The sequence below is a fragment of the Bombina bombina genome, chromosome 1 (assembly GCF_027579735.1).
Source record: "Bombina bombina isolate aBomBom1 chromosome 1, aBomBom1.pri, whole genome shotgun sequence".
Classification (NCBI taxonomy): domain Eukaryota; kingdom Metazoa; phylum Chordata; class Amphibia; order Anura; family Bombinatoridae; genus Bombina; species Bombina bombina.
In genome coordinates this window covers 11,065,908-11,093,259 of record NC_069499.1, presented here as the reverse complement: position 1 = coordinate 11,093,259, position 27,352 = coordinate 11,065,908, and the positions used below count along the sequence as shown (strand labels likewise).

Below are 27,352 nucleotides of genomic sequence, written 5' to 3'. Positions count from 1 at the left end.
CTCCCCAGTGTCTCCCCACTTCACTGCACTCACCACCCATGTGTACAGCTCCTTTTCCACAGTCACCACAGCAAAGTGAGCGTCTCCGGCACACACCTGGCGAGCCCGGCAACCCCCCTTAAAAACGTCCAGCTTCTGAGGGGTGGACTTCCCGCCCCCCCACACATAAACCTCACTGCTCCGTGAAGTAACCACAGCAATGGGGGCCTCAGTAACCATGCCAGGCCTGGCAGGAAAGAGTAGCCAACATTAGGGAATAAGTTGTAGAAGCAAAACATGTAATAAGTAATGAGAAGCAAGAGGGGAAACCCAAAGAGTTCACACAGACATGCACATGCAAATGTGCGTAAGCATACATACATGCACACGTGTGCACAGTCACCAACTACACATACATGCACACGTGTGCACAGTCACCAACTACACATACATGCACAGGTGTGCACAGTCACCAACTACACATACATGCACACGTGTGCACAGTCACCAACTACACATACATGCACACGTGTGCACAGTCACCAACTACACATACATGCACACGTGTGCACAGTCACCAACTACACATACATGCACACGTGTGCACAGTCACCAACTACACATACATGCACACAGGTGCAGAGTCACCAACTACACATACATGCACACGTGTGCACAGTCACCAACTACACATACATGCACACGTGTGCACAGTCACCAACTACACATACATGCACACGTGTGCAGAGTCACCAACTACACATACATGCACACGTGTGCAGAGTCACCAACTACACATACATGCACACGTGTGCACAGTCACCAACTACACATACATGCACACGTGTGCACAGTCACCAACTACACATACATGCACACGTGTGCAGAGTCACCAACTACACATACATGCACACGTGTGCAGTCACCAACTACACATACATGCACACTTGTGCAGTCACAAAACATACATGCACACGTGTGCACAGTCACCTACACATACATGCACACGTGTGCACAGTCACCAACTACACATACATGCACACGTGTGCACAGTCACCAACTACACATACATGCACAGGTGTGCACAGTCACCAACTACACATACATGCACACGTGTGCACAGTCACCAACTACACATACATGCACACATGTGCACAGTCACCAAACTACACATACATGCACACGTGTGCAGTCACCAACTACACATACATGCACACATGTGCACAGTCACCAAACTACACATACATGCACACGTGTGCACAGTCACCAACTACACATACATGCACACGTGTGCACAGCCACCAAACTACACATTCATGCACACGTGTGCACAGTCACTGACTACACATACATGCACGGGTGTGCACAGTCACCAACTACACATACATGCACGGGTGTGCACAGTCACCAACTACACATACATGGACACGTCTGCACAGTCACCAACTACACATACATGCACACGTGTGCACAGTCACCAACTACACATACATGCACACGTGTGCACAGTCACTAACTACACATACATGCACACGTGTGCACAGTCACTAACTACACATACATGCACAAGTGTGCACAGTCACCAACTACACATACATGCACACGTGTGCACAGTCACCAACTACACATACATGCACACGTGTGCACAGTCACCAACTACACATACATGCACACGTGTGCACAGTCACCAACTACACATACATGCACACGTGTGCACAGTCACCAACTACACATACATGCACAGGTGTGCACAGTCACCAAACATACATGCACAGGTGTGCACAGTCACCAAACATACATGCACACGTGTGCACAGTCACCAACTACACATACATGCACGGGTGTGCACAGTCACCAACTACACATACATGCACACGTGTGCACAGTCACCAACTACACATACATGCACACGTGTGCACAGTCACCAACTACACATGCATGCACAGGTGTGCACAGTCACCAACTACACATACATGCACACGTGTGCAGAGTCACCAACTACACATACATGCACACTTGTGCAGTCACCAAACATACATGCACACATGTGCACAGTCACAAACTACACATACATGCACACGTGTGCAAAGTCACCGACTACACATACATGCACACTTGTGCAGTCACAAAACATAAATGCACACGTGTGCACAGTCACCAACTACACATACATGCACACGTGTGCAGTCACCAACTACACATACATGCACCAACTACACATGCATGCACACGTGTGCACAGTCACCAACTACACATACATGCACAGGTGTGCACAGTCACCAACTACACATACATGCACACATGTGCACAGTCACCAAACTACACATACATGCACACATGTGCACAGTCACCAACTACACATACATGCACACATGTGCACAGTCACCAAACTACACATACATGCACACATGTGCACAGTCACCAACTACACATACATGCACACGTGTGCAGTCACTGACTACGCATAAATGCACACGGGTACACAGTCACAAACTACACAAATGCATGTGTGCACAGTAACAAACTACATGTGCACATAAACTACACATACACGTGTGCAGTGATAAATGGCAAATACATATACATGCACAAGCACATATATACACACATGCACAGACAAAAACTACACATACACACGTATGCAGTCTTAAACCACACACATGTGCACAGTCACAAACTACACATACATGCACACGTGTTCCATCACAAACTACAAATGCACATACATACATGTGCACAAACTACACATACACACGTGCACAAGCACACCCACCTGTGCAGCATTAAACTGCACATACATACACATATATTATTATTATACTTTATTCATGAAGCACCAACATATTTCGCAGCGCTGTCCATGGGTACAATTAATTTAAATAAAACAATGCTATAAAACTTGTAAGAGACAGGACAAAATTCCTGTGGGAACTTACAATATATACCCATGTGCACAGGCACAAACCTCACATACACAAACCTCACATACACACGTGCACAGACACAAACCTCACATACACACGTGCACAGACACAAACCTCACATACACACGTGCACAGACACAAACCTCACATACACACGTGCACAGACACAAACCTCACATACACACACCTCACATACACACGTGCACAGACACAAACCTCACATACACACGTGCACAGACACAAACCTCACATACACACGTGCACAGACACAAACCTCACATACATACGTGCTCAGACAAACCTCACATACATACGTGCTCAGACAAACCTCACATACACACGTGCACAGACACAAACCTCGCATACACGTGCACAGACACAAACCTCGCATACATACGTGCTCAGACAAACCTCACATACACACGTGCACAGACACAAACCTCACATACACACGTGCACAGACACAAACCTCACATACATACGTGCACAGACAAACCTCACATACACACGTGCACAGACACAAACCTCACATACACACGTGCACACACACAAACCTCACATACATACGTGCACACAAACAAACCTCACATACATACGTGCACACAAACAAACCTCACATACATAAACTTTACATTCACACGTGCAGACATGTGCACAGACACAAACCTCACATACACGTGCAGACACACGTGCACAGACACAAACCTCACATACACACGTGCAAAGACACAAACCTCACATACACACGTGCACAGACACAAACCTCACATACATACGTGCAGACACACGTGCACAGACACAAACCTCACATACATACGTGCAGACACACGTGCACAGACACAAACCTCACATACATACGTGCACAGACACAAACCTCACATACATACGTGCAAAGACACAAACCTCACATACACACGTGCACAGACACAAACCTCACATACACACGTGCACAGACACAAACCTCACATACACACGTGCACAGACACAAACCTCACATACACAAGTGCACAGACACAAACCTCACACACGTGCACAGACACAAACTTCACATACATACATGCACAGACACAAACCTCACATACACACGTGCACAGACACAAACCTCACATACACACAGGCACAGACACAAACCTCACATACACAAACCTCACATACACACGTGCACAGACACAAACCTCACATACACACAGGCACAGACACAAACCTCACATACACAAACCTCACATACACATGTGCACAGACACAAACCTCACACACACGTGCACACACACAAACCTCACACACGTGCACACATACTACACACACCCTCCCAATCACACAATACCTGGATCTCTTGTTGGATCTGTTAAGCGTCATCACCTTCTCCTCCATGTCCCTGTAAAGAGAGACATCAGCGCGTAATGTAAAGCATTGCAAGGGAATGTGGTGTTGTGCAGCTAAATGAGATACACGGATGAAAGAGGGGACTTGGGGGGCTGTAATCCAATACACATAAAGATGGTTAAAGGGCCATTAAAGGGAGAGTCTACTCCAGAAAAAGATAGATAATCCCTTTATTACCAAGTTTTGCATAACAAACACAGTTATATTAATATACTTTTTACCTCTGTGATTACCCTGTATCTAAGCCTCTGCAGACTGCCCCCTTATTTCAGTTCTTTTGACAGACTTATATTTTTAGCCAGTCAGTGCTGACTCCTAGGAGCATCACGTGCCCGAGATCAATGTTATCTATAAAACACATGAACTAACGCCCTCTAGTGGTGAAAAACTGTCAAAATGCTTTCAGATTAGAGGCGGCCTTCAAGGTCTTAGAAATTACTATATGAACCTTCTAGGTTTAGCTTTCAACTAAGAATACCAAGAGAACAAAGCATTGGTAATAAAAGTAAATTGAAAAGTTATTTAAAATGACATGCCCTATTCAAATCATGAAAGTTTTTTTTTTTACTCGACTGTCCCTTTAAGTATCCCTTCCCCTAGTCCCCAAGTAATTCAGACGAGAAAAAGGAAAAGAGAAACACTAGGAGTATAAAGGTGCCGGAAGAAAGGGAAACAATTGCCGTCAGAATAATAAAATAAACAGAGCGGGTTCATGGCAGTGAGAGGCCACAAATGAATGAATTACTGCTGGGAATCCAAAGCCCAAACTAGAGAGGACACAGAATGAACAGGGAGGGAGAAAACAAGGTGGGCTGACCTAAACTAAAGGCACCAAAGGAAACCTCAGCTGAGGCAAAAAAAGAAGAGAAAATCTGTGAATCACTAGAGGGCGCTAGTAATATAATAACCAGTCTAAAAAAACCTAAAATATAGTATATCTATTGCATAATAATGACAACCAAGTTGTAACGATATGTATCAACGTGGGGACAATATATAAAACGATCTCTCCTATTGAACAGTAATCTGTTGTATATATTAAATGGTGATACAAACATATTTATATATATATATATATATATATATATATATATATATAGAGTGAACGTGTAAAATATAATAAATAAAATATCAGTGTATAAAGCTGCACCTCCCAACACAAATACTATAAACGCAATGTGTATTAAGCAAAAATGAAACAAATGTGATAGGACACAGGAGGGCGCTAATGTGTCTTAAAGTGGCCGTAAACGAAATATGACAAGACTGGAAAAAAATAAAAAATAAGTGTCAAAATATAAATAAAAAAAGAATAGAAAGTGGCACCTCATTAAATGTTAAATAACACAGTGGTAGAGTCCATTATACGTGATACAAACAAACAGTCTGTTAATTGTGATTAACAGACTGTTTGTATCACGTATAATGGACTCTACCACTGTGTTATTTAACATTTAATGAGGTGCCACTTTCTATTCTTTTTTTATTTATATTTTGACACTTATTTTTTATTTTTTTCCAGTCTTGTCATATTTCGTTTACGGCCACTTTAAGACACATTAGCGCCCTCCTGTGTCCTATCACATTTGTTTCAAAAAAAGAAGAGAGATTGACAAAAATCCTTGGTAGCATGAAGATCGAATCTCAATGCACGAACTACATCCAAATTGTGTAACAAAAGCTCCTTCTGAGGAGGATTAGGAAAAAAGGAAGGAACCACAATCTCCTGACTAATATTGCGCAACAACGTAGGGGAAAAAACTAACAGTGCGTACAACCGCCTTATCTGTGTGAAAAAGTCAATTTATGCTTACCTGATAAATTAATTTCTTCTATGGTACGACGAGTCCACGGATTCATCCTTTACTTGTGGGATATTATCCTCCTGCTAACAGGAAGTGGCACAGAGCACCACAGCAGAGCTGTCTATATAGCTCCTCCCTTAGCTCCACCCCCAGTCATTCGACCGAAGGTATAGGAAGAAAAAGGAGAAACTAAAAGGTGCAGAGGTGACTGAAGTTTAAAATAAAAAAATATATCTGTCTTAAAATGACAGGGCGGGCCGTGGACTCGTCGTATCATAGAAGAAATTAATTTATCAGGTAAGCATAAATTTACTTTTCTTCTATAAGGTACGACGAGTCCACGGATTCATCCTTTACTTGTGGGATACAATACCAAAACTACAGGACACGGATGAACGGGAGGGACAAGACAGGTTAAACAGAAGGCACCACTGCTTGAAGAACTTTTCTCCCAAAAATAGTCTCCGAAGAGGCAAAAGTATCAAATTTGTGTAGTTAAGTTTGCCCCACAAGAAAATAAAACATTTAACCCTTTAATGTGCAAACCGGATTGAAATAAGGCCTAAATCCGGAAAAACCACCCCTAGCACCTCGCCACAGCCCTGCTGTGGCACCTACCTGCCCTCAGGGATTGTAAATATGGGGTTAAAGCTTCGATTTGGCCCAAAACATCCACAAGGGCCCTCAGGAGTTGGAGCTTGCTGCGTGAAAACAACTGCGCATCTGAGGCGCAAAAAAATAGGCCCCGCCCATCTCACTCGATGTCTCTACAGCCTCAAAGAACCGCACCAGAGCGGTTTTAAACTAGCCATGTGGGTTATGAGACCCAAAAAATAAGCCAAGTGTACCCTCAATAAAGTTGCCCACAAAACGTTAAAAGCACTCCCAGTTACAAAACGTTCCCACAAACATTAAAAAACTCAGTATGAACCATTTTTAATTAGCCCCTTATTGCAAGCTTAGTAATGCCCTTCTATAGCTCTTAGGATTACTGCTTACCCTTACCCCCATGGGGATACTGTCAGCCTTTCTGAAATACACAGTCCCTCCAGAAAATATGACTGAACATACCTCATTGCTGTATAGCATGAAACCGTTCCTCACACTGAAGTTTCTTGTACCCCTCAGCCTCTGTGGGAACAGCACTGGATCTTAGTTACAAATGCTAAGATCATCATCCTCCAGGCAGAGGTCTTAATCCATCTGCTGCCTGAGAGTAAATAGTACACACCGGTAGCATTTAAAACAAAAAACTCTTGCTTGAAGAAATTAAAAACTAATATTTTATCACCTCTTTCACTTTACCCTTCCTAGTATTTAGAGTAGGCAAAGAGAATGACTGGGGGGTGGAGCTAAGGGAGGAGCTATATAGACAGATCTGCTGTGGTGCTCTTTGCCACTTCCTGTTAGCAGGAGGATAATATCCCACAAGTAAAGGATGAATCTGTGGACTCGTCGTACCTTATAGAAGAAAATAAGTTCAGGAGGATCACTGTAAGGCAGATAACTCAAACTCTGCTAGCAGAGGAAATAGCCAATAGAAACAAAACTTTCCAGGACAAAAGTTTAATGTCAACAGAAAGCATAGACTCAAAACGGAGCCTGTTGAATACGACGAACAAATTTAAGGCTCCAAGGGGGGGAGCAACAGGCTTAACCCCTTAATGACAACTGACATATGAGGTACGTCATGCATTAACAAGCAGTTAACGACAATAGACGTACCTGGTACGACAGTTGTCTAACAGAGTGCTGGAAGCGATTGCGGCGGGCGGGCACGTGCACGGGTTGGGAGCGGGTGGGAACCCCTACACTACACAATAATAGAATAAAAAATTGAGAGAAAAGAGGGGGAATTTTCATTTAGGGGGGGGGGAGCTACACTACAGAAAAGGGCAAACAAATAATGAATCCATATTTTTTTACTAAACTGGGTACTGGCAGACAGCTGCCAGTACCCAAGATGGCGCCCATTAAGCTAGAGGGGGAGGGTTAGAGAACTGTTTGATGGGGGATACGTGAGGTTGGGGGCTAAGGGGGGATTCTACACAGCAGCATATGTAAATATGCTTTAAAAAAAAAAACACACAAATATACCTTTTATTTTAGTACTGGCAGACTTTCTGCCAGTACTTAAGATGGCGGAAACAATTGTGGGGTGGGGGAGGGAAGAGAGCTGTTTGGGAGGGATCAGGGGGTCTGATGTTTCAGGTGGGAGGCTGATCTCTACACTAAAGCTAAAATTAACCCTACAAGCTACCTAATTAACCCCTTTACTGCTAGCCATAATACACGTGATGCGCTGCAGCATTTAGCGGCCTTCAAATTATCAAAAAGCAACTTCAAAGCCATATAAGTCTGCTATTTCTGAACAAAGGGGATCCCAGAGAAGCATTTACAACCATTTGTGCCATAATTGCACAAGCTGTTTGTAAATAATTTCAGTGAGAAACCTAAAGTTTGTGAAAAAGGAAAAACATTTTTTATTTGATCGCATTTGGCGGTAAAATATACCAAAATGGGCCTAGATCAATACTTTGGGTTGTCTACTACACAACACTAAAGCTAAAATTAACCCTACAAGCTCGCTAATTAACCCCTGCACTGCTGGGCATAATACACGTGTGGTGCGCAGCGGCATTTATCAGCCTTCTAATTACCAAAAAGCAACGCCAAAGCCATATATGTCTGCTATTTCTGAACAAAGGGGATCCCAGAGAAGCATTTACAACCATTTGTGCCATAATTGCCTAAGCTGTTTGTAAATAATTTCAGTAAGAAACCTAAAATTGTGAAAAAAGTAAAGTTTTTTTTTTAATTGAACGTATTTGGCGGTGAAATGGTGGCATGAAATATACCAAAATGGGCCTAGATCAATACTTTGTGTTGTTTACTACACTACAGCTAAAATTACCCCAAAAAGCTCCCTACATGCTCCCTAATTAACCCCTTCACTGCTGGGCATAATACACGTATGTGCGCAGTGCCATTTAGCGGCCTTCTAATTACCAAAAAGCAACGCCAAAGCCATATATGTCTGCTATTTCTGAACAAAGGGGATCCCAGAGAAGCATTTACAACCATTTATGCCATAATTGCACAAGCTGTTTGTAAATAATTTCAGTGAGAAACCGAAAGTTTGTGAAACAATTTGTGAAAAAGTGAACGATTTTTTGTATTTGATCACATTTGGCAGTGAAATGGTGACATGAAATATACCAAAATGGGCCTAGATCTAAAAAAAAAAAAACAATTTATGTAAGAACTTACGAGATAAATTCATTTCTTTCATATTGGCAAGAGTCCATGAGCTAGTGACGTATGGGATATACATTCCTACCAGGAGGGGTAAAGTTTCCCAAACCTCAAAATGCCTATAAATACACCCCTCACCACACCCACAATTCAGTTTAACGAATAGCCAAGAAGTGGGGTGATAAGAAAGGAGCGAAAGCATCAACAAGGAATTGGAATAATTGTGCTTTATACAAAAAAATCATAACCGCCACAAAAAAGGGTGGGTCTCATGGACTCTTGCCAATATGAAAGAAATGAATTTATAAGGTATGTTCTTACATAAATTATGTTTTCTTTCATGTAATTAGCAAGAGTCCATGAGCTAGTGACGTATGGGATAGCAGATACCCAAGATGTGGAACTTCCACGCAAGAGTCACTAGAGAGGGAGGGATAAAATAAAGACAGCCAATTCCGCTGAAAAAATAATCCACAAACCAAATCAAAAGTTTTAATCTTTATAATGAAAAAAACTGAAATTATAAGCAGAAGAATCAGACTGAAAAAGCTGCCTGAAATACTTTTCTACCAAAAACGTCTGAAGAAAACATCAAAATGGTAGAATTTAGTAAAAGTATGCAAAGAAGACCAAGTTGCTGCTTTGCAAATCTGATCAACAGAAGCTTCATTCTTAAAAGCCCAGGAAGTAGAAACTGACCTAGTAGAATGAGCCGTAATCCTCTGAGGCGGGGATTAACCCGACTCCAAATAAGCATGATGAATCAAAAGCTTTAACCAAGACGCCAAAGAAATGACAGAAGCCTTCTGACCTTTCCTAAAACCAGAAAAGATAACAAATAGACTAGAAGTCTTTCTGAAATCTTAGTAGCTTCAACATAATATTTCAAAACTCTGACCACATCCAAAGAATGTAAGGATATTTCCAAAGAATTCTTAGGATTTAGGACACAAGGAAGGAACAATAATTCCTCTATTAATGTTGTTAGAATTCACAACTTGAGGTAAAAATTTAAATAAAGACAGCAGATAATTCAAAAACTCTTCTAGCAGAAGAGATGGCCAAAAGGAACAATACTTTCCATGAAAGTAATTTAATGTCCAAAGAACGCATATGCTCAAACGGAAGAGCCTGTTAAGCCCTCAGAACCAAATTAAGACTCCAAGGAGGAGAAATTGGCTTAATGACAGGCTTGATACGAACCAAAGCCTGAACAAAACCACGAATATCAGAAAGATTAGCAATTTTTTTCTGTGAAACAGCACAGAAAGAGCAGAGATTTGTCCTTTCAAGGAACTTGCAGACAAAACCTTATGAAGAAACTATAAAATCCTAGGAATTCTAAAAGAATGCCAAGAGAAATTATGAGAAGAGCATCATAAGATGCAAGTCTTCCAAACTCGATAATAAATCTTTCTAGACACAGATTTACAAACCTGCAACATAATCACTGAGTCAGAGAAACCTCTATGACTAAGCACTAAGCACTGACGGAAAAAAACCGAATCATAAGGTCTGGCCTAAATGGAAGTGACCAAGGTTGGCAACTGGACATCCGAACAAGAACCATATACCAAAACCTGAGCGGCCATGCTGGAGCCACCAGCAGCACAAACGATTGCTCCATGATGATTTTGAAAAATCACTCTTAAAAAGAAGAACCAGAAGGAGCAAAAATATAGGCAGATTGATAACTCCAAGGAAGTGTCAATGCATACACTGTTTCCGCCTAGGGTTCCCCGGACCTGAATAGGTACCTGGGAAGATTTCTTGTTTAGATGAGATGCCATCAGAACTAATACTGGAAACCCTCACATCTGAACAATTTGAAAAAACACATCTGGGTAAAGAGACCATTCTCCCGGATGTAAAGCTTGATTGACAGAGATAATCCGCTTCCCAATTGTCTAAACCTGGGATATGACCGCAGAAATTAGACAGGAGCTGGATTTAGCCCAAGAAAGTATCCGAGATACTTCTTTCACAGCCTAAGGACTAAGAGTCCCACCCTGAAGATTGACATATGCCACAGTTGTGACATTGTCTGTCGGAAAAACAATAACGTCTCTCTCTTCAAAAAGAAGCCAAAACTGACGAACTCTGAGAATGCACGGAGTTCCAAAATAATGAATGGTAATCTCGCCTCCTGACATTTCCAAACCCCTTGTGCTGACACAGATCCCCAGAAAGCCTCCCAACCTAAAAGACTCGCATCTGTAGTGATCAAGGTCCAGGTTGGATGAATCGAAGAGACCCGTAGAACTATATGATGGTGATCTAACCACCAAGTCAAAGATAGTTGAACATTGGAATTCAAAGATATTAAAAATGATATCCTAGAATCCCTGCACCATTAATTCAGCATAAAAGACTGGAAAGGTTTCGTATGAAAAAGAGCAAAGGGAATCGAAGTGAGAACAGCAGTGGACCTTAGTTACAACCTGCTAAGATCATCAAAAACCTCAGGCAGAACTCTTCTTCTAATTTCTGCCTGAGGCAAAAATAGTACAACGCCGGTACCATTTCAAAATAACAAACTTTTGATTGAAGATAAACTACACTAATTCACCACATATCTCTTGATACTTCCTTTCTTGTCGAGAGCTGCAAGAGAATGACTGGGAGTGGCCGTTAGGGGAGGAGCTATATAGACAGCTCTGCTGTGGGTGTCCTCTTGCAGCTTCCTGTTGGGAAGGAGAATATCCCACAAGTAATGGATGAATCCGTGGACTGGATACACCTTACAAGAGAAAAAACTACCACATAAACTGCAAAACAGTGAAAAAAAGTAGTAAACTCTACGAAATTTTTACAGTGTGTATAAGGGACAATAGCAGCATTGCACCCACTTGCAAATGGATGATTAACCCCTTAGGCCCAAAAACGAATTAGAAAAACATTAAACCTGTTAACAAACAGTCAAACACACTGCCACAGCTCTGCTGTGGCTCCTACCTGCCCTTAAAAACGATTTTTGCAGGAACAAAACCCTCTATAGAGGTCCTATAAGCCAGAGGACTCCTTCAGGGAAGCTGGATGTCTCAGAATGAAAACGAAAATAGGCCCCTATCACCATGCACTCAAAGTCAGAGGGCCTTAAAAAAGTACTCCTAGGAGTAATCTAACAAGCCATGTGGAAACTAGGCCCCAAATAAATATTTATCACCCTCAGAGAAAAAAACTTTTTTTTTATAAATCATGCAAACGTTTTTACACTAAGTAATATAGGTATTAACATGAACAGTATCCCTTTTTGCAAGCATGATCCCAGTTGTTGTTAAATCACTGTATCAGGCTTACCTTAAATATACCAGGCACTGTCAGCATTTTCTAGACCTTATCATCTCTCTAGAAAAAAATATACTGAACATACCTCAAAGCAGGCAATCTGCAGACCGTCCCCCCAACTGAAGTTTTCTTTCCATACTCTTCAGTTATGTGTGAGAACAGCAATGGACCTTAGTTACAAACCGCTAAGATCATCAAACCTCCAGGCAGAAGTCTTCTTCCAATTTCTGCCTGAGAGTAAAAACAGTACAACGCCGGTACCGTTTAAAAATAAAACTTTTGATTGAAGGTAAAAACTACACTAAGTCACCACATCTCTCTTGATACTTCCTTTCTTGTCGAGAGCTGCAAGAGAATGACTGGGGGTGGCAGTTAGGGGAGGAGCTATATAGAGAGCTCTGCTGTGGGTGTCCTCTTGCAGCTTCCTGTTGGGAAGGAGAATAAGCCACAAGTAATGGATGAACCCGTGGACTGGATACACCTTTACAAGAGAAAAGAGAATCTCAGAAAATGAAAAAAATCTGAATGAAAACAGAAGAAGATATGCATCTATTGTATCTAATGTAAACAAATAATGCCCTTACTGACCAAAAAGGCAGAATAGACCATATAAACACCATTCTGAAAGAAGGAACTCTTATATGACAAATCAAAAAGATTTTCTATCTTTGGGACAATGAATAGTTTTAAACAAAACCCCAAACCCTGTTCCTGAAATGGAACTAGCATGAATACCCCAGATAACTCCAGGTCTGAGCAGCGCCTTGAGACCCCAACGGGTAACCAGCCGCGCCTCACAAGTACCCAACACATACGGGTTTGAAACATACTTCAGAAAAGTGTGAGCCTTTACTGGAATAGCTGGAATATGCTAGATAGAAAAAAACTTCTCACAGGCGGTTTTACTCTGAATCCTATTCAGTACCCCAATCTAAGAAGTTTGGACCGAATTGAACCAAACAAATTTAAAAAAGTCTTAACCTGCCCCTTACCAGCTAAACTGGAATAAAAATCCGCACCTACATGCAAATTTGGGGGGCTGACTTTGATCTTTTAATTAGCTTAAATTCATTCCATGTTGAAGAAAGCTTCCAATTATAAACATGTTACTTGGGGAAGAATTAGGATTCCGTTCCTTATTAAGAACAAACTAATATAAGCTTAAGATTTACTCTTAGAACTCAATCTTGAAGCAACAAAAAACTCCCTTCCCAAGAGTATCAGTTGGAAAAAATTGAATCCAATTGTGAACCAAATAATTGATTATCTTGGAAAAAAAGAAATATGGATTTTAGAAATCAAATTAGCATTTCAAGATTAAGTCACAAAGTTCTTCTAGCTAAAAATAGCTAAAGACATAGATTTAACCTCAATTGTGAAAATATCAAAAAAATGACGACACAAATGAAATTATTAGCATGTTGATCAACTTTAACAATGCTAAAACAAATCATAATCCGATACTTGTTGCACTAAAGTATCCAACCAGAAACTTGAAGCATTTGCAACATCAGCCAAATAAATTGCAGGCCTAAGAAAAGGGCCTGAAATAAAATATTTTTCCTTAAATAAGATACAAGTTTCCCATCTGAAGGAAAAAAATAAATACTATTTTCTATAGGAATAGTAGTATGTTTAGCAAGAATAGAGATAGCCCCATTAACTTTGGGGATCTTTCCTCAAAACTTTTAAACTAACTGCTGGCAAAGGATACAATTTAAAAACCTTAAAGAAGGAATAAAAAGAAGTCCCAGGCCTATTCCATTCCCTAGTATCATGAACTGGGAAAAAACATAATTTATGTAAGAACTTACCTGATAAATTCATTTCTTTCATATTAGCAAGAGTCCATGAGCTAGTGACGTATGGGATATACATTCCTACCAGGAGGGGCAAAGTTTCCCAAACCTCAAAATGCCTATAAATACACCCCTCACCACACCCACAAATCAGTTTAACGAATAGCCAAGAAGTGGGGTGATAAGAAAAAAGTGCGAAAGCATATAAAATAAGGAACTGGAATAATTGTGCTTTATACAAAAAAATCATAACCACCACAAAAAGGGTGGGCCTCATGGACTCTTGCTAATATGAAAGAAATGAATTTATCAGGTAAGTTCTTACATAAATTATGTTTTCTTTCATGTAATTAGCAAGAGTCCATGAGCTAGTGACGTATGGGATAATGACTACCCAAGATGTGGATCTTTCCACGCAAGAGTCACTAGAGAGGGAGGGATAAAATAAAGACAGCCAATTCCTACTGAAAATAAACCACACCCAAAATAAAGTTTAATGAAAACATAAGCAGAAGATTCAAACTGAAACCGCTGCCTGAAGTACTTTTCTACCAAAAACTGCTTCAGAAGAAGAAAACACATCAAAATGGTAGAATTTAGTAAAAGTATGCAAAGAGGACCAAGTTGCTGCTTTGCAAATCTGATCAACCGAAGCTTCATTCCTAAACGCCCAGGAAGCAGAAACTGACCTAGTAGAATGAGCTGTAATCCTTTGAGGCGGAGTATTACCCGACTCGACATAGGCATGATGAATTAAAGATTTCAACCAAGATGCCAAAGAAATGGCAGAAGCTTTCTGGCCTTTTCTAGAACCGGAAAAGATAACAAATAGACTAGAAGACTTTCGGAAAGATTTAATAGCTTCAACATAATATTTCAAAGCTCTAACAACACCCAAAGAATGCAACAATTTCTCCTTAGAATTCTTAGGATTAGGACATAATGAAGGAACCACAATTTCTCTACTAATGTTGTTAGCATTCACAACCTTAGGTAAAAATTGAAAAGAAGTTCGCAACACCACCTTATCCTGATGAAAAATCAGAAAAGGAGACTCACAAGAAAGAGCAGATAATTCAGAGACTCTTCTGGCAGAAGAGATCGCCAAAAGGAACAAAACTTTCCAAGAAAGTAATTTAATGTCCAATGAATGCATGGGTTCAAAAGGAGGAACTTGAAGAGCCCCCAGAACCAAATTCAAACTCCAAGGAGGAGAAATTGACTTAATCACAGGTTTTATACGAACCAAAGCTTGTACAAAACAATGAATATCAGGAAGATTAGCAATCTTTCTGTGAAAAAGAACAGAAAGAGCAGAGATTTGTCCTTTCAAGGAACTTGCGGACAAACCCTTATCTAAACCATCCTGAAGAAACTGTAAAATTCTCGGTATTCTAAAAGAATGCCAAGAAAAATGATGAGAAAGACACCAAGAAATATAAGTCTTCCAGACTCTATAATATATCTCTCTAGATACAGATTTACGAGCCTGTAACATAGTATTAATCACAGAGTCAGAGAAACCTCTTTGACCAAGAATCAAGCGTTCAATCTCCATACCTTTAAATTTAAGGATTTGAGATCCTGATGGAAAAAAGGACCTTGCGACAGAAGGTCTGGTCTTAACGGAAGAGTCCACGGTTGGCAAGAGGCCATCCGGACAAGATCCGCATACCAAAACCTGTGAGGCCATGCCGGAGCTACCAGCAGAACAAACGAGCATTCCTTCAGAATCTTGGAGATTACTCTTGGAAGAAGAACTAGAGGCGGAAAGATATAGGCAGGATGATACTTCCAAGGAAGTGACAATGCAACCACTGTCTCCGCCTGAGGATCCCGGGATCTGGACAGATACCTGGGAAGTTTCTTGTTTAGATGAGACGCCATCAGATCTATTTCTGGAAGTTCCCACATTTGAACAATCTGAAGAAATACCTCTGGGTGAAGAGACCATTCGCCCGGATGCAACGTTTGGCGACTGAGATAATCCGCTTCCCAATTGTCTATACCTGGGATATGAACCGCAGAGATTAGACAGGAGCTGGATTCCGCCCAAAACAGAATTCGAGATACTTCTTTCATAGCCAGAGGACTGTGAGTCCCTCCTTGATGATTGATGTATGCCACAGTTGTGACATTGTCTGTCTGAAAACAAATGAACGATTCTCTCTTCAGAAGAGGCCAAGACTGAAGAGCTCTGAAAATTGCACGGAGTTCCAAAATATTGATCGGTAATCTCACATCATGAGATTCACAAACTCCTTCTGCCGTCAGAGATCCCCACACAGCTCCCCAACCTGTAAGACTTGCATCTGTTGAAGTTACAGTCCAGGTCGGAAGAACAAAAGAAGCCCCCTGAATTAAACGATGGTGATCTGTCCACCACGTCAGAGAGTGTCGTACAATCGGTTTTAAAGATATTAATTGAGATATCTTTGTGTAATCCCTGCACCATTGATTCAGCATACAGAGCTGAAGAGGTCGCATGTGAAAACGAGCAAAGGGGATCGCGTCCGATGCAGCAGTCATAAGACCTAGAATTTCCATGCATAAGGCTACCGAAGGGAATGATTGTGACTGAAGGTTTCGACAAGCTGAAATCAATTTTAGACGTCTCTTGTCTGTCAAAGACAGAGTCATGGACACTGAATCTATCTGGAAACCCAGAAAGGTTACCCTTGTCTGAGGAATCAATGAACTTTTTGGTAAATTGATCCTCCAACCATGATCTTGAAGAAACAACACAAGTCGATTCGTATGAGATTCTGCTAAATGTAAAGACTGAGCAAGTACCAAGATATCGTCCAAATAAGGAAATACCACAATACCCTGTTCTCTGATTACAGACAGAAGGGCACCGAGAACCTTTGTAAAAATTCTTGGAGCTGTAGCTAGGCCAAACGGCAGAGCCACAAACTGGTAATGCTTGTCCAGGAAAGAGAATCTCAGGAACTGATAGTGATCTGGATGAATCGGAATATGCAGATATGCATCCTGTAAATCTATTGTGGACATATAATGCCCTTGCTGAACAAAAGGCAAGATAGACCTTACAGTTACCATTTTGAATGTTGGTATCCTTACATAACGATTCAATATTTTTAGATCCAGAACTGGTCTGAAGGAATTCTCCTTCTTTGGTACAATGAAGAGATTCGAATAAAACCCCAGCCCCTGTTCCAGAACTGGAACTGGCATAATTACTCCAGCCAACTCTAGATCTGAAACATATTTCAGAAATGCTAGAGCTTTCACTGGATTTACTGGGACACGGGAAAGAAAAAATCTCTTAGCAGGAGGTCTTATCTTGAAACCAATTCTGTACCCTTCTGAAACGATGTTCTGAATCCAAAGATTGTGAACAGAATTGATCCAAATTTCTTTGAAAAAACGTAACCTGCCCCCTACCAGCTGAGCTGGAATGAGGGCCGCACCTTCATGTGGACTTAGAAGCTGGCTTTGCTTTTCTAGAAGGCTTGGATTTATTTCAGACTGGAGATGGTTTCCAAACTGAAACTGCTCCTGAGGAAGAAGGATCAGGCTTTTGTTCTTTGTTGAAACGAAAGGAACGAAAACGATTATTAGCCCTGTTTTTACCCTTAGATTTTTTATCCTGTGGTAAAAAAGTTCCTTTCCCACCAGTAACAGTTGAGATAATAGAATCCAACTGAGAACCAAATAATTTGTTACCCTGGAAAGAAAGGGAAAGTAGAGTTGATTTAGAAGACATATCAGCATTCCAAGTTTTAAGCCATAAAGCTCTTCTAGCTAAAATAGCTAGAGACATAAACCTGACATCAACTCTGATAATATCAAAAATGGCATCACAGATAAAATTATTAGCATGTTGAAGAAGAATAATAATGCTATGAGAATCATGATCTGTTACTTGTTGCGCTAAAGTTTCCAACCAAAAAGTTGAAGCTGCAGCAACATCAGCCAATGATATAGCAAGTCTAAGAAGATTACCTGAACACAGATAAGCTTTTCTTAGAAAGGATTCAATTTTCCTATCTAAAGGATCCTTAAACAAAGTACCATCTGCCGTAGGAATAGTAGTACGTTTAGCAAGGGTAGAAATAGCCCCATCAACTTTAGGGATTTTGTCCCAAAATTCTAATCTGTCAGATGGCACAGGATATAATTGCTTAAAACGTTTAGAAGGAGTAAATGAATTACCCAAATTATTCCACTCTCTGGAAATTACTTCAGAAATAGCTCCAGGAACAGGAAAAACTTCTGGAATAACCACAGGAGATTTAAAGACCTTATCTAAACGTTTAGATTTAGTATCAAGAGGACCAGAATCCTCAATTTCTAAAGCAATTAGTACTTCTTTAAGTAAAGAACGAATAAATTCCATTTTAAATAAATATGAAGATTTATCAGCATCAACCTCTGAGACAGAATCCCCTGAACCAGAAGAGTCATTAGAATCAGAATGATGATGTTCATTTAAAAATTCATCTGTATAAAGAGAAGTTTTAAAAGATTTTTTTATGTTTACTAGAAGGAGGAATAACAGACATAGCCTTCTTGATGGATTCAGAAACAAAATCTCTTATGTTATCAGGAACACTCTGAACATTAGATGTTGATAGAACTGCAACAGGTAATGGTACTTTACTAAAGGAAATATCTGCATTCACAAGTTTGTCATGACAATTAATACAAACAACAGCTGGAGGAACAGCTACCAAAAGTTTACAGCAGATACACTTAGCTTTGGTAGTTCCAGCACCAGACAGCGATTTTCCTGAAGTATCTTCTGACTCAGATGCAACGTGAGACATCTTGCAATATGTAAGAGAAAAAACAACATGTAAAGCAAAATTGATCAAATTCCTTAAATGACAGTTTCAGGAATGGGAAAAAATGCCAAGGAACAAGCTTCTAGCAACCAGAAGCAATGAAAAATGAGACTTAAATAATGTGGAGACAAAAGCGACGCCCATATTTTTTTAGCGCCAAATAAGACGCCCACATTATTTGGCGCCTAAATGCTTTTGGCGAAAAATGGCGCCACATCCGGAACGCCGACATTTTTGGCGCAAAAGAACGTAAAAAAATGACGCAACTTCCGGCGACACGTATGACGCCGGAAACAGAATAGATTTTTTGCGCCAAAAAAGTCCGCGCCAAGAATGACGCAATAAAATGAAGCATTTTCAGCCCCCGCGAGCCTAACAGCCCACAGGGAAAAAAAGTCAAATTTTTTAAGGTAAGAAAAAAGATTGATTCAAATGCATTATCCCAAATATGAAACTGACTGTCTGAAAATAAGGAATGTTGAACATCCTGAGTCAAGGCAAATAAATGTTTGAATACATATATTTAGAACTTTATTAAAAAAGTGCCCAACCATAGCTTAGAGTGTCACAGAAAATAAGACTTACTTACCCCAGGACACTCATCTACATGTTGTAGAAAGCCAAACCAGTACTGAAACGAAAATCAGCAGAGGTAATGGTATATATATATAAGAGTATATCGTCGATCTGAAAAGGGAGGTAAGAGATGAATCTCTATGACCGATAACAGAGAACCTATGAAATAGACCCCGTAGAAGGAGATCATTGAATTCAAACAGGCAATACTCTCTTCACATCCCTCTGACATTAACTGCACGCTGAGAGGAAAACCGGGCTCCAACCTGCTGCGGAGCGCATATCAACGTAGAATCTAGCACAAACTTACTTCACCACCTCCATAGGAGGCAAAGTTTGTAAAAACTGATTTGTGGGTGTGGTGAGGGGTGTATTTATAGGCATTTTGAGGTTTGGGAAACTTTGCCCCTCCTGGTAGGAATGTATATCCCATACGTCACTAGCTCATGGACTCTTGCTAATTACATGAAAGAACAACCTCTGAAGAAACCACAGGAGGTTAATGAGCAGAATTTAAATGTTAGCTAGTCTTAAAACAAAAGAACTAGTCACCTCAATATCCAATATAATCAACACCTTTTCAACAACGAATGTACTCTATTTAAAAATAAAAAAGTAGATTTGTTAGTGTCAAATATCTGATGAAGTATATTCTAAATGAGAAAAAATCATCATCAGAGAAGGATAATTTAGTATGTTGTCGGTATTTGAAAATTCATCAACTAAATGAGAAGTTTAAAAAAAGACCTATAAATTTTATTAGAAGGCGGGATGGCCTTTAGGATAGAATCAGAAAAACATTCTCATAGATTCCTAGGTATATCTTGTACATTAGATGTTAAAAGAATAGCAATAGATAATGCATAAATACTAATGGACTCTGCATGTAAAAGTTTATCATGATAACTTATTACAAACCATAGCTAAAGATAAAATTCATAACATTAAAATAAATGAACTTAGCTTTGGTAGGACTGATATCAGTCATCACGAATCCAACAGTATTTTCTGATACAGGAACAGTTTTTGGAATATCTTGCAATATGTAATAGATAAACAACATATAAAGCAAAATTATCAAATTCCTTAAATGACAGTTTCAGGAATGGGAAAAAAATGCAAACAGAACAGGCCTCTAGAAACCAGAAGCAACTAAAAAGTGAGACAAATAATGTAAAAAAACTGGCGCCAAGTATGACGCCCACATATTTTTTGGCGCCAAAAACGTCTGTAACAAACACGAGAGTCAAAAATGACGCAACTACGTGAAAACTTCCGGCGTCAACTACGACGCCGGAAATGACGAAATTGACGTCAGACAAACGTCAATCTCGCGCTAAAAAAACATAATTTATGTAAGAACTTACCTGATAAATTAATTTCTTTCATATTAGCAAGAGTCCATGAGCTAGTGACGTATGGGATATACATTCCTACCAGGAGGGGCAAAGTTTCCCAAACCTCAAAATGCCTATAAATACACCCCTCACCACACCCACAAATCAGTTTAACGAATAGCCAAGAAGTGGGGTGATAAGAAAAAAGTGCGAAAGCATAAAAAATAAGGAATTGGAATAATTGTGCTTTATACAAAAAAATTATAACCACCACAAAAAGGGTGGGCCTCATGGACTCTTGCTAATATGAAAGAAATGAATTTATCAGGTAAGTTCTTACATAAATTATGTTTTCTTTCATGTAATTAGCAAGAGTCCATGAGCTAGTGACGTATGGGATAATGACTACCCAAGATGTGGATCTTCCACGCAAGAGTCACTAGAGAGGGACGGATAAAATAAAGACAGCCAATTCCGCTGAAAAAAATCCACACCCAAAATAAAGTTTAAATCTTATAATGAAAATATAAGCAGAAGAATCAAACTGAAACAGCTGCCTGAAGTACTTTTCTACCAAAAACTGCTTCAGAAGAAGAAAACACATCAAAATGGTAGAATTTAGTAAAGGTATGCAAAGAAGACCAAGTTGCTGCTATGCAAATCTGATCAACCGAAGCTTCATTCCTAAACGCCCAGGAAGAAGAAACTGACCTAGTAGAATGAGCTGTAATCCTTTGAGGCGGAGTTTTACCCGACTCGACATAAGCATGGTGAATTAAAGATTTCAACCAAGATGCCAAAGAAATGGCAGAGGCCTTCTAACCTTTCCTAGAACCGGAAAATATAACAAATAGACTAGAAGTCTTTCGGAAATTCTTAGTAGCTTCAACATAATATTTCAAAGCTCTAACTACATCCAAAGAATGCAATGATTTCTCCTTAGAATTCTTAGGATTAGGACACAATGAAGGAACCACAATTTCTCTACTAATGTTGTTAGAATTCACAACCTTAGGCAAAAAATGTAAAAGAAGTTCGCAACACCGCCTTATCCTGATGAAAAATCAGAAAAGGAGATTCACAAGAAAGAGCAGATAATTCAGAAACTCTTCTAGCAGAAGAGATGGCCAAAAGAAACAAAACTTTCCAAGAAAGTAATTTAATGTCCAGTGAATGCATAGGTTCAAACGGAGGAGCTTGAAGAGCCCCCAGAACCAAATTCAAACTCCAAGGAGGAGAAATTGACTTAATAACAGGCTTTATACGAACCAAAGCTACAAAACAATGAATATCAGGAAAATTAGCAATCTTTCTGTGAAAAAGAACAGAAAGAGCAGAGATTTGCCTTTTCAAGGAACTTGCAGACAAACCTTTATCCAAACCATCCTGAAGAAACTGTAGAATCCTCGGAATTCTAAAAGAATGCCAGGAAAATAGATGCAAAAGACACCAAGAAATATAAGTCTTCCAAACTCGATAATATATCTGTTACAGAAGCATTAGTTATTTTGTTGTGAAGAGCTTATTTCCCAGCAGCAATGCCTGAACCAGCAAGCCAGCGCCTAAGAAGGGCTCCAAGAAAACTGTAACAAGTTTCATTTCATAAAGAGTTAACTCTTTTTTTTCAGCTTTAGAAACTATTGTCTAATCACCTCTGGAGCCAGACTGCTAATTGATAAGATGAACTTGTAAACTTGTTATCTTAAGTACTGTAATCCTATTGTGGCCTGTCAAAGGACAGTGCTCTCTATCTAAATGTGTGATGGGGGATTTTGTGCTTCCCCCCCTCTCCCCCTGGGAGTGCCCTGTGTGCATGTAACCTTAATAAAAAGCAGGCTGGGCATCCCAGTCCTGAGTTCTTGTTTGACCCTCAATCGCAGCGTTGACTCGTTTTTGTGGGCAGAAGGGTATCCTAGCTGTACTGCAGCTAAGGGAGATTATTCTATATTTGCGAGACTCATATAGAATACTATGGAAAGCAGCTTCTCCCCTCTTTAGCAATAGGGATCCAGGCTACTAAGCGGTCCATCTCTCAGCGAGACTAAGGGTAACCGTAACATTTGGCGGCAGCGGCGGGATTTTCCTGGATTTCCTAGGAGAGGTACAGAACGGATGGAGAGCGCTTACGAAAAATTGAAGCGTACAACCCTAAAGGATTTACTTGAAAGCAGAGGGGGGTACGCCAGCAACCGGCCGAGGAGAGAGCTGATCGCAGAATTGACCGAACTGGATCAGAGCTTCACAATGGCGGAAACACCGACCACGATTAGTGACGAAAAAACCAGGATTGTTCGGGAAAGGCTCTCATTATACGGGCCGAACCCCTCCATGGAATTGGTACAGCAGTTGATGGCGGAGGCGGACGAGGATATACGAGAGACTCGAGCCCACGAACTCAACCTAGCGAACGCACACCGCAATGCTGAAGCCCCGCAGGTAATCATCCCTGTCGAAAATGCTGGGAGGCCCAAGATACCCTATGCGGCATTTCGACCCTTCCTAGAGAGCGAGACAGGGATTGATGAATATTTGGCGGACTTCGAAAGGCAATGTGCCCTGCACCAGATTCCCAACAGAGAGTGGCCCACGATATTGTCTGGGAAACTATCCGGGCGAGCCCTGGAAGCCTTTCGTACTCTGGGTGCTGAGGAAGTGACACAGTATGAGCTAGTTAAGGAGACACTGTTGCGACGGTACGCTGTAACTCCGGACACGTATCGCCGACAGTTTCGGGGCACGGAAAAGAAGCCTAACGATACCCATATGGAATGGGCGCACCGAATGCGGAGAGCGGCAAATCACTGGCTGAGCGGAAGTAAAGCGGTGACTGGGGAGGAAATTTTACAATTGTTTCTCTTAGAACATTTTTATAATGGCATGGAACAGCAAGGGAAGGAATGGCTGCGAGACAGGCGGCCTTCTACCTTAGAAGAAGCAGCCAAATTGGCCGATGAACATTATGACTCCCGTCTTCACGAACCCATGAACTACCGAGCTCCAGCACGGGTCGAACCCAGAGAGGTTTACCGTGCACCCCCTCGTGCTGAATTCCGAGCCCCGGTGCCCACAGGGCCCGTCCGACACTCAGGACCACCCAATAACAGCTCTGAGCGTCCCAGACCGACTTGCCACCGATGCAAGCAACCAGGGCATTTCATGGCTAGCTGCCCCCTTAATACGCACCAGACACCCAGGAATTACAATTACCCCTCTGGGTCCTATCGTCCGGCCCGGGCCCTCTGTGTTAACCAAGAGGCCCCTATGGAGGGATATGTGGGGCCGCTTCACGAGGCAGACCCTGTATATGCTGCCTCAGATAACCGCCAGCACCATCGGCAGAGGGTATGGCTCGAGGGGCGATCTACCGAGGGATTGCGAGACACAGGGGCTACTATCACGCTGGTACAGAGTCATTTGGTGCCAGAGCACAAGCGATCCGGACAGACTGTGGCCGTTAGAGTGGCGGGGGGGGATGTGTACAAAATTCCAACAGCTAAAGTGCATCTTGATTGGGGAGCGGGAAAGGGGGCTGTGAACGTGGGCCTAATGGATAATTTACCTGCCGAAGTACTACTGGGCAACGATTTGGGCCCCATGACTTCTGCCTATGCTCCAGTATGCAACAACGAGGCGGACCCAGTGACTACACGGGCCCAAGCCCGGACGGAGCGAGAGCTCTCACCAGTGCGGGAGACACAGGTAAGACCTACCCCGACCTTGCCTGACAGGTTAGGCCCCATACCCTGGGACGCCCCAGATGCCTTCGAGGCAGAGTCTAAGACTGACCCGACCTTACAAAAGTACCGGGAACGAGCAGAGACCGGAGGGGGCGGGGCAGATAACGAAACATTCTTATGGGAAAAAGGGAAACTATACCGCTGGACAGAGAAAAGGGGACAGCGTAGGCGACAGCTGGTAGTGCCCCACAAATACCGTCAAGAAATCCTCAAAATAGGCCACGACATCCCCTTAGCAGGCCACCTAGCCGTTACCCGTACCCTACACCGCATTACTCACACGTTCTTTTGGCCAGGGGTGCACGCTGACGTTAGAACTTACTGTAACACCTGCGATGTGTGTCAACGAGTAGGAAGGCGAGGCGATCACCCTAAAGCCCAGCTAGTAAATATGCCCATTGTAGAGGAACCCTTCAGCCGGGTTGCTATTGACCTAGTGGGACCACTGGCTACCCCTAGTCCCTCCGGTAAGCGATACATTCTTACCGTAGTGGACTACGCTACCAGGTACCCAGAGGCTGTCGCCCTATCCAACATACAAGCGGATACGGTAGCGAATGCACTAGTACAGGTGTTCTCCCGGGTAGGATTTCCAAAAGAAATCCTATCCGACCGAGGCACCCAATTTACGGCTGAATTGACCCAACAACTCTGGCAGGTTTGCAAAATTAAGTCCCTCCTAAGCTCCCCATACCACCCCCAGACGAACGGGCTGTGTGAGAGGTTCAATGGGACCCTCAAGCAAATGCTCAAGACGTTCACTCAGGAATACCGAGACTGGGAACGCTTCCTGCCGCACCTCCTATTTGCTTATCGGGAGGTGCCCCAGGAAACGACAGGGTTCTCTCCCTTCGAGTTGCTCTACGGAAGAAAGGTACGGGGACCCCTAAACCTGATCCGGGAGCACTGGGAGGGAGAGATGGAGGCTGACGGTGTCCCAGTTGTGCCATACGTGCTGGAACTCAGGGACCGAATGGAGCAATTAGCCAAATCCGTGCGGGCTAATCTCCAGTTGGCCCAGAGAAGACAGAAAGTATGGTACGATCGGGGGGCCCGAAAGAGAATCTTCACCATAGGACAAAAGGTGTTAGTACTTAAGCCGGTGAAGACAGACAAATTGCAGGCGTCCTGGCAGGGTCCCTACCAGATCGTAGAGAAAAGGGGAGACACCACTTATGTGATAGCTAGCTGCCACGACAACAATCTTAGAAAGACATTCCATGTAAACATGCTCAAGGAATATTTTGAGCGACCAGAGAACGTGACGGCCGTATGTTGTTCCCCTCAGGAAGACCCCGACAGTTTACCCATTCCAGACCTATTAGAAAAGAGCCTCCCCACAGGTATAGTGGCGCAGGTTCAGATAGGGGACCGACTTAGCCCCACTGAAAGGGAGCAGCTCAACCAACTCCTCCAGTCCAAACACCTCACCTTCTCCCCGAAGCCAGGGTACACTACTTTAACCATCCACCAGGTAGATACTCCGGGACAAGCTCCCTTGCGCCAGGCTCCGTACCGAATCCCCGAAGCAGTTAGGACAGGAATGAAGAAGGAGATCGATGAGATGCTCCAGCTCAGGGTAATTGAGCCCTCCGATAGTCCCTGGGCCTCCCCAGTTGTCTTGGTGCCCAAGAAAGATGGGACCACCCGGTTCTGCGTAGACTATCGGAGGCTCAATGAAAATACCGTGACGGACGCTTACCCTATGCCCAGGGTAGACGAGCTACTCGATCGTATAGCCAGGGGAAATTACCTGACCACTATTGACCTCTGCAAAGGTTACTGGCAGATTCCCCTGGCCCCGGAGGCTATCCCCAAGTCGGCATTCGTCACCCCATTCGGCTTATATCAGTTTAGGGTAATGCCGTTTGGGATGAAGAATGCCCCAGCTACATTCCAGCGCTTGGTGGATAGGCTCCTGGATGGCTTCCAGAGTTTTGCTTGCGCCTACCTGGACGACATAGCGATCCACAGTGAGTCCTGGGAGGACCACTTAGCTCATGTGGGAATGGTTCTGGATCAGATCCGGGCTGCTGGCCTGACTCTGAAGCCAGAAAAATGCCACTTTGGGATGGCCGAGGTACAGTACCTGGGTCACCGGGTGGGGTGTGGAAAGCAGCGACCAGAGCCGGCCAAAATAGAAGCTGTCGCCAATTGGCCCACCCCCATCACTAAGACTCAGGTCCTAGCCTTCCTGGGCACGGCAGGGTACTATAGACGGTTCGTACCAGACTACAGCACACTTGCCAAACCCCTGACTGACTTGACCAAGAAGAACTTACCTCGACAGGTCCTGTGGTCTCCCCACTGTGAAACGGCTTTCCAGGCTCTCAAAAATGCTCTAATTAACGCTCCTGTCTTGGCGGCCCCAGCCCTTAACAAACGTTTTATCGTCCATACAGATGCTTCCATGTTCGGGCTGGGAGCCGTCCTCAGCCAAGTAGGCGAAGATGGAGGG

At 42.3% G+C, this 27,352-nt stretch overlaps 1 protein-coding gene across 1 annotated transcript in view; it reads right to left on the bottom strand.

Annotated features, from left to right (window-relative positions):
- NEK9 (NIMA related kinase 9) overlaps positions 1–27,352 on the bottom strand; it is a 347,379-nt gene that overhangs the window by 136,779 nt on the left and 183,248 nt on the right. Inside the window, exons 9-10 of the mRNA XM_053697154.1 lie at positions 4,228–4,278; positions 34–226 (exon numbers count right to left, since the gene is read on the bottom strand). Coding sequence (XP_053553129.1) covers positions 34–226; positions 4,228–4,278 — 244 coding nt within the window. The remainder of the gene's footprint in view (positions 1–33; positions 227–4,227; positions 4,279–27,352) is intronic.